Source organism: Colobus angolensis, unplaced genomic scaffold (genome assembly GCF_000951035.1).
Source record: "Colobus angolensis palliatus isolate OR3802 unplaced genomic scaffold, Cang.pa_1.0 Scaffold133, whole genome shotgun sequence".
Classification (NCBI taxonomy): Eukaryota; Metazoa; Chordata; class Mammalia; order Primates; family Cercopithecidae; genus Colobus; species Colobus angolensis.
In genome coordinates, this window is record NW_012114411.1 from 3,662,853 (window position 1) to 3,671,810 (window position 8,958).

The 8,958-nt window shown below is 43.5% G+C and overlaps 1 protein-coding gene across 8 annotated transcripts in view; it reads right to left on the minus strand.

Annotated features, from left to right (window-relative positions):
* Nucleotides 1-8,958, minus strand: part of DCLRE1C (DNA cross-link repair 1C) — a 47,144-nt gene that overhangs the window by 20,237 nt on the left and 17,949 nt on the right. For 5 of the 8 annotated variants that reach the window (XM_011934257.1, XM_011934263.1, XM_011934264.1 and 2 more), the window contains 6 exons: nt 8,713-8,768; nt 7,607-7,708; nt 6,811-6,883; nt 6,488-6,628; nt 5,106-5,207; nt 447-583 (listed from right to left, as the gene is read on the minus strand). In XM_011934257.1, coding sequence (XP_011789647.1) covers nt 447-583; nt 5,106-5,207; nt 6,488-6,628; nt 6,811-6,883; nt 7,607-7,708; nt 8,713-8,768 — 611 coding nt within the window. The remainder of the gene's footprint in view (nt 1-446; nt 584-5,105; nt 5,208-6,487; nt 6,629-6,810; nt 6,884-7,606; nt 7,709-8,712; nt 8,769-8,958) is intronic. The other 3 variants (XM_011934261.1, XM_011934260.1, XM_011934262.1) reach the window with 1 other exon arrangement.

The following is an 8,958-nucleotide window of genomic DNA, read 5'->3' on the forward strand; positions in this document are numbered from 1 at the left end:
GAGAGGAGGAAGGGAGGGGAGAAAGGGAGGGAGAGGAGGGAGGGAGGGGAGGAGGGGAAGGAGGGGGAAGGACCTGTTGCACATATTCTAAACAACCAAAGTTAAGGAGATGTTGCTAAAATATTGTGATCATTATGGCCACTACTCCACCAAGGGCTCTGTTCTGTATGACATCAGTTTCTTACTCTTAGCCAAGCACTCAGATGCCTTCAGTCTCCAACCATCTCACCAACCTACCCAGAGGGAACCTCAAGATACACTAGCTGATGGGTGTGTAACTGGTTTGGAAGCAGCATCCCCTCCGTTTAAATAAAGTTTAAATTTAAGAAATTAATTATAATATATAGTTATATTCTTGGGCTTAGGCTAGACTGCACTTAAATGAAATTAAATCAGACAATTTACTCAAAGTGTCTCTCAGAAGACCTGTGACATTGCTTTCTTACCTCACAATTACATTTGTTTTTCTGCTTCTTTCTCCAAACCACATGGTGGATGGCTTAATACTGATTATGTGGAGTGGAATTCTATTTCTGGAAGTAATTCCACAGGGCAATTTGCTCCACTGAAAATATTCCTCTGCCTAAAAAAGATAAAAAGCATAGAAAAACAGTTCTACATTTTCTACAAATCTGTTGTAGGCAGTCTCAAAAACAAAAGTAGAAAAGTTTCCAGACATTAAAAAAAAAAAAAAATGTAGACATGAAGAAACAATCAGATAATTCCAAATGGGGGAATAGTCTGCAAAACAACTGGACTGGACTCTTCAAAACCACCAATGTGAAGACAAAGACGCAAAAGGCTGGACAAACCATCTATATCAAAGGAGACCCTTTAGGCCTGACTGAACACAATGCATGACCCTCAGATAAATCCTGGATGCCCGTGTTCTCCTATTTCCACAAGCTATAAAGGACACCATGGGAAGAACTGGGGACATCTGAACATGGACTGTGTAACAGCTAATAGGACCATATCAACACGAAATGTCCTGAGGAAGGGAACTGTATTGTGGTTATACAGGAGAACATTCTTCTCAAGAGCCACAGGCTGCAGGATTCGAGGTGACGTACCATGGAGTCTGTAACTTTACTCTCAAGTGGTTTGGAGTGGGGAGCTGGTTATATATACAGAGACAGAGGAAGAGAGGTGCAAAGTGTTGACAACCCAGTAAATCCAAACCAAGGGTGTATGGTGTTCCTTATATCAGTCTTTTTTTTTTTTTTTTAAGACAGAGTCTCGCTTTGCTCAGGTTGGAGAGGGGTGGTGCCATCTCAGCTCACTAAAACCTCTGCCTCCTGGGTTTAAGCAATTCTCATGTCTCATCCTCCCAAGTAGCTGAAATTATAGGCACACACCACCATACCCAGCTAAATTTTCTATTTTTAGTTACAGGGTTTCACCATGTTGGCTGGGCTGGTCTCGAACTCCTGACCTCAAGAGATCTGCCCGCCTTGGCCTCTTAAACTGCTGGAATTACAGGTGAGAGACACTGGGCCCAGATCCTTGTACCAGGCTTACGACTTAACTGTTTAAAAAGTTTTCAGGGCTGGGTGCAGTGGCTCATGCCTATAATCCTAACACTTTGGGAGGCTGAGGCAAGTGGATCACTTGAGGTCAGGAGTTTGAGACCAGCCTGACCAACATGGTGAAACCCCATCTCTACTAAAAATACAAAATTAACCAGGCATGGTGGCACATGCCTGTAATCCCAGCTACCTGGGAGGCCGAGGCGGGAGAATCGCTTGAACCCGGGAGGTGGAGGTTGCAGTGAGCCCACATTGCGCCACTGCACTCCGTTGCACTCTGTTGCGCCTGGCAACAGAGTGAACCTCCATCTCAAAAAAAAAATTTTTTTGTAATAATAAAAAGATTTCAGCCTGGGCAATATAGTGGGATTCTGTCTCTACAAAACAATTTAAAAATTAGCCAGGTGGGTGGTACACAGTCCTAGCTATTCAGGAGGTTGAGGCAGGAAGATCACTTGAGCCTGGGGGGGTTGAGGCTACAGTGAGCCATGATTGCACAACTGCACTCCAGCCTGGGTGACAGAGCAACTCTGTCTAAAATAAATTCATTAATTCAAATTAAAAAGTTTTCAAAATAAATTTGGAGGGAAAAAACTAACAAATACAAGTGTTTTCAAATGGTTGAAAAATAATGGGACAACTTTTCCAAAGGCATTATTTTTAAATCCAGAACCTTCCAAACCATTAACATTCCATCTCACTCAAATTTCTTTGGGGTGCCTTTGGTACTGTTTCTCAGAAGCTGCTCATGCGAGTTAAGACTGGACTCTACGAGCTCTGTACTTACCTGTTAGGATTTTTAAAGGGTATGTGACCTAAAAAAATATTTTAAGCAGATAGAAATAGCATCTTAAGGAAAGTAGTCCTGACAGTAAAGAAATTACTAATTAAGCTACTTTCTGGGATATGAGAAAATTCACAGCAAAAAGAAATTTGCCAATTAAAAGATTTATGGGGCAAGGGGCCCAATACTATGAGTCCAACAGAAAAAGGGACAAAAAGGTTTCTGTTTTATTTATTTACTTGAGACGGGGTTTCACTCTGTCACCTAGGCTGGGGTGCAGTGGCATAATCTTGGCTCACTGCAACCTCCACCTCCCAGACTCAAGCAATTCTCCCACCTCAGCTTCCTAAGTATCTGGGATACAGGCATGCATCACTAACCCAGCTTTTTTTCTTTTTCTTTTTCTTTTTTTTTTTTTGTATTTTTTTGTAGAGATGGGGTTTCACATTGCCCAGGCTGGTCTTGAACTCCTAGACTCAAGTGATCTGCCTGCCTTGGCCTCCCAAAGTGCTGGGATTACAGGTGTGAGCCACTATGCTCTGCCTAAGTTTATGGGTTTTTTTTTTTTTTTGGTTGTTTGTTAGTTTTTTTTGAGGCAGTCTTGCTCTGTCACCCAGGCTGGAGGGCAGTGGTGCCATCTTGGCTCACTGCAACCTCCAACTCCCAGGTTCAAGCGATTCTCATGCCTCAGCCTCCCTAGTAGATAGGGCTACAGGCACGTGCCACCATGCCCGGCTAATTTTTGTATTTATAGTAGAGACGGGGTTTTGCCATGCTGGCCAGGCTGGTTTCGAACTCCTGACCTCAAGTGATACACATGTCTCGGCCTCTGAAAGTGCTAGGATTACAGGCATGAGCTGAGCCACTACACCCGGCCGGTTTGTTTTATATATGCATTTTTATCCATTTAAGAATCCACGGGACGTGTGTGTATATGTGAATATTTATGTGTATTTATATGAGCATACGCACACAAAATGAAGAAATAAATCCCTGAATGCAACACAGAATATGCAGCTTATCAATCAGCAAAAATAATTTACATTGCAGCTTTCACAGTGGCCTAAAGGAAAACATTCCATGCTGTGGATCAGAATTCTCTCATTTGAAATTATGCTTTATCATAAGGGCTAAGCAACTTTAGGCTTTTGGCTGATGGAACCATTAGTACTACCACAATAGTGAACCAAATGAATAAATGCAATGTTTATTTAAAAAATTACACAGGATTTAATGCTAAGATATTTTAAAATTTAGAGAAAAATAATGATCACTCAAACCACTACATTTAAAGATCACTAATTAGCCTTAATAATTTTAATTGAAACACATTTTTTAAAGCAAATTCAAAATGAAAGTCTTGTACTCAGCGTTTGACAAGAGAAGGATGTTTTGTGTTGGCATTAGAAAACAAATGAGGCCAGGCGTGGGGGCTCATGCCTTTAATCCCGCATTTGGGAAGCTAAAGTGGGTGGTCACGAGGTTAGGCGTTTGAGACCAGCCTGGCCAACATGGTAAAACTCCATCTCTACTAAAAATACAAAAATTAGCTGGGTGTCGTGGCGGGAGCCTCTAATCTCAGCTACTCGGGAGGCTGAGGCAAGAGAATTGCTTGAACCTGAGAGGTGGAGGTTGCAGTGAGCCGAAGTGGCGCCACTGCACTCCACCCTGGGTGACAGAGTGAGACTCTATCTCAAAAAAAAAAAAAAAAAAAGACAACAAATGACATGTGACTTGCAAAGACACTGGAAACATCCATTTGAAATAGGACCATCAAGACATGAAACTATTTTAAAGTGTGAAAAAAGTTACGTCTAGATATTTATCTCAAACAAGTAGAAGAAAAAATTTATCAACACACTCATGTCATCAGTCTCAAAAATAAGCAGCACAGGATGGACGCAGTGGCTCACGCCTGTAATCCCAACACTCTGGAAGGCCAAGGAGAGCAGATCACTTGAGATCAGGAGTTCAAGACCAGCCTGGCCAACATGGCAAAACCCCGTCTCTACGAAAAATACAAAAATTAGCCAAGCTTAGTGGTGGATGCCTGTAATCCCAGCTACACAGGAGGCTGAGGCAGGAGAATCACTTGAACCTAGGAGGCGGAGGCTGCAGTGAGCCAAGAGTGAGCCACTGCACTCCGATCTGAGCAACAGAGTGAGAATGTCTCAAAATATATAAATACATACATAAATAGCACAAATGTTTAAGTTATAAGCTATAACATATTACTGATTTCATTACAAATAAATTTCAATTATCAAATGTGTATGAATAGATTCCATTAGAAAACTATAAAGATCCCAGCACTTTGGGAGGCTGAGGCGGGCGGATCACGAGGTCAGGAGATTGAGGCCATCCTGGCTAACACAGTGAAACCCCATCTCTACTAAAAATAACAAAAAATTAGCTGGGCGTAGTGGCAGGCGCCTATAGTCCCAGCTACTCAGGAGGCTAAGGCAGGAGGATGGTGTGAACCCGGGAGGCAGAGCATGCAGTGAGCCGAGATCACGCCACTGCACTCCAGCTTGGGCGACAGAGGGAGACCCCGTCTCAAAAAAAAAAAAAAAAAAGAGAAAACTATAAAGATCTGTGTCTATTTACTAATGATGAAAAGTATGGTCATGGAATATGGTAATGTACAGTTACATGACCTTCAGCTAACAACTTAGGACTGCAGCCTCAGGTTTTACATTTGTAAAGCAAAGAGCCTATAAATGGAAGTCCTGACCTTTCTTCTTTTTCATAGATGACGCAAACAATACGAGAGGAATCACTTACACACGTACCTTGGGATGCCGGCATGCATGGATCTGAGTGTTGCGGTCCGTTGTGAGGTGATGAAGGATGTCAGGCATGTTCCTAAACATGTCTAGCTTATTCACATGAACCTAAGGCAAATAATATGTACATGCAAATTATTTGAAATGTATTTCCTATAAATTGTTCAAGGTTAATCATTCAGGGCAAAACACCCAGTTAGTGAATTAACCCTCTCTTCTTCCTTGAAAAGCCGTTTTTGGCTATTTCAGTACACTCTGGTATTCTGCCAGGATGTCAACAGGCACAAGGCCAACTGGCCAGGATCACTGCCATCACTGATGGCAATGAAAAATGATGGAGACTCGGCTCAGGGATGTCATTTAATGATGTTAATACTGTCCTTCAGTCCTTCAAGAGAAATTCAATTAATATTCCTTGTACACCTACTGTGTGTCGAGCTTTATTCTAAATGCTGGGAATAAAGCAGTCATCCACACAGACAAAAACAATCAAGAATCATCTACCCTTGGCCAGGCGCCATGGCTCACGCCTGTATTCCCAGCACTTTGGGAGGCGGAGGTCAGTGGATCACTTGAGGTCAGTTGTTCAAGACCAGCCTGGCCAACATGGTGAAGCCCCATCTCTATTGAAAATACAAAAATTAGCCAGGTGTGGTGGCACAGGCCTGTAATCCAAGCTACTAGGGAGGCTGAGGCAAGAGAATCACTTGAACCCAGAAGGTGGAGGTTGCAGTGAACTGAGACCACGCCACTGCCACTGCACTCCAACCTGAGCAACAGAGCAAGACGGTCTCAAAAAAAAAAAAAAAAAAATCAAGGATCATCTATCCTTAAAGGCATATACATGACATGCAACAGATGAGCATGTACTGCAAACAATCCACTCCCGTATCTCCTCATTCAAATTTATTTCTTTTTTTTGAGACGGAGTCTTGCTCTGTCGCCCAGGCTGGAGTGCAGTGGCGTGATCTCGGCTTCCATCTGTCACTGTTTGCAGTTATTTGGGGGCAAGGAGGAGGAGGAAAGGTGAGCTGGGAGGATGGAAGGGAGCAATAAAAAAGAATGAACAGGCTGGGAGCAGTGGCTGACGCCTATAATCCCAGCACTTTGGGAGGCGGAAGCAGGTGGATCACTTGAGGTCAGGAGTTCAAGACCATCCTGGCCAACATGGCGAAACCCCATCTGTATTAAAAATACAAAAATTAGCCAGGCTTGGTGGCTCATGCCTGTAATCCCAGCTACTCAGGAGGCTGAGCCAGTAGAATCGCTTGAACCCAGGAGGTGCAGGTTGCAGTGAGCCCAGATCATGTCACTGCACTCTAGCCTGGGTGACATAGCAAGACTCCCTCTCAAAAAAAAAAAAAAAAAAGAATGAACGGTCACCATACCTGGACTCCTAATTCTTCACTAAGGTTGGTGAACAAATATTCATAGCCATAAGCCGCTTTGCAGTTCAGCCACACAACATGGTACGGGCTCCGAGTGATCCAGCTTCGAACCAGCTCTAAGATTCCACTTAAACACTCCTCCTAGACAGGATTTTAAAGAGACATTTAACAGGGGGAGAGCCTCACAGAGCCTTTTCCTTCCCAACATTCCCAGGTACTCACACCTACGGGGACAGTTAGGATCTGACCTGTCACCCTACAAACTTCCTACTAAAAACACTAGTACACCCAGATGACAACCCTGTTCCTCCAGGCACACTTACCCGACTTGGAATTTGGTAAAATCTCGGATCGCAGAAAGTAGTATCTAAATATACACTTTGGATGTCTTTGACTCTGAAAAGAAAAAAAATTGATGTTAGCCATCCAATGTGATATAAATTATGTGTAACTTTTTTTGTGTTTTGAGATGGAGTCTCGCTCTTTTGCCCAGGCTGTAGTGCAGTGGCACCATGTCTGCTCACTGCCAGCTCCTCCACCTCCCGGGTTCAAGCAATTCTCCCGCCTCAGCCTCCAAGTATCTGGGATCACGGGTGTGTGCCACCACACCTGGCTAATATTTATATTTTTTAGTAGAGATGGGGTTTCACCATGTTGACCAGACTGGTCTCGAACTTCTGGCCTCAAGTGATCCACCCACCTCGGCCTCCCAAAGTGCTGGGATTACAGGCGTGAGCCACCACACCCAGCCAGAACAAAACTTTATTCAGTCACACACACAAGAACTGTACAAGAGGCCAGGCACAGTGGCTCATGCCTGTAATCCCAGCACTTTGGGAGGCCAAGACGGGCAGATCACCTGAGGTCAGGAGTTCAAGACCAGCCTGGCCAACATGGCAAAACCCCATCTCTATTAAAAATACAAAATCAGCTGGGCGTCGTGGCGCTCACCTGTTATCTCAGCTACTTGGGAGGCTGAGACAGGAGAATCACTTGAATTCTGGAGGCAGAGGTTGCAGTGAGTCAGGATTGCACTACTACCCTCCAGCCTGGGCGACAAAGCAAGACTCCGTCTCACCAAAAACAAAACAAAAAAAAGGCCTATACGAGGCCAAGTACCTGCCCCCCGAGTGCAGAAGCTCCATTCTAGCAACTTCTCCTTGTGCCAATCTGAAGTCTCCCGTGTACAAGACATTTCCATTATTGCCCTGAAATAAAAACCTGAAAACGAAATATATCCCAGTGATTTCTGAGTCTCAAGTAAAATCCCAATAAAGCAAATACATGTGAGATGCATAGTAAATACTTCCTGCAAACATATCCATTATAATACAATGGTAATGGACTCTCATGGTAATTAGAACCACACCAGGCACTTAGCTGTTACCTCTTCCCTTGGGTAGAAAATAACAGAATGGAGATGCTACCCAGTTTGTAATAGACGTTCCCTGTGATATGTTAGCACTTTCAATTATATGTTGAGATCCTTCTTGCTCATGGAGAAATACACGTGATGATAAAATACAAGGTCACTGGGGAAACAGCTGCTGAGGACTTCCATTTATTTATTTTTATTTTTATTTTTATTTTGAGACAAGAGTCTTGCTCTGACCCCAGGCTGGAATGCAGTGGCGCAATCTTGGCTCACTGCAATCTCCACCTCCTGGGATCAAGCAATTCTCTGCCTCAGCCTCCCCAGTAGCTGGGACTACAGGGGTGTGCCACGCCACCCGGCTAATGTTTATAGTTTTTGTGAGACAGGGTTTGACCTGCCGAAGCCTCCCAAAGTGCTGGAATTACAGGTGTGAGCCACCACACCTGGCCATGAAGACTTCCATTTTATAAGAAATGTTTCAAATCTGATCTCACCTGTCCCCCTAGTTCAATCTGGGAACAAATGTGTCTTAAATGGCTAGAAAGACAATCAAATCTCCCTATATGTGTTATTTCTTTCTTTTTTGTTTGTTTGTTTTTAAAAAAAAAAAAAAAGACAGGCTCTCACTCTGCCACCCCGGCTGCAGTACACTGAAGCGATCATGGCTCACTGCATCCTCCAATTCCCAAACTCAAGCAATCCTCCCGCCTCAGCCTCCCAAAGCACTGGGATTACAGACATGTGCCAATGCACCCAGCCCCCTATTAATTTTAGACCCTAACAATGTATTTCTATAAATACAATATGTATCTACATATAATAAAATGACAAAATAAATGAAACCCCTTACATAACTGATCCCGGGCAGTGACCAGCTGGTAAGAGAGTCACGACAATCTCTTCCTTCTAAAAAGAAAATAAAGAAAAAATCATAATGGAAAGCAGTTATCATTAGGACCTAGCTCAACAAAGCCCTCCTTCGTAGAACACATTTATGTACCTTTTTTTTTTTTTTTTTTTTTTGAGACGGAGTCTCACTCTGTCGCGGCCCAGGCTGGAGCGCAGTGGCCGGATCTCAGCTCACTGCAAGCTCCGC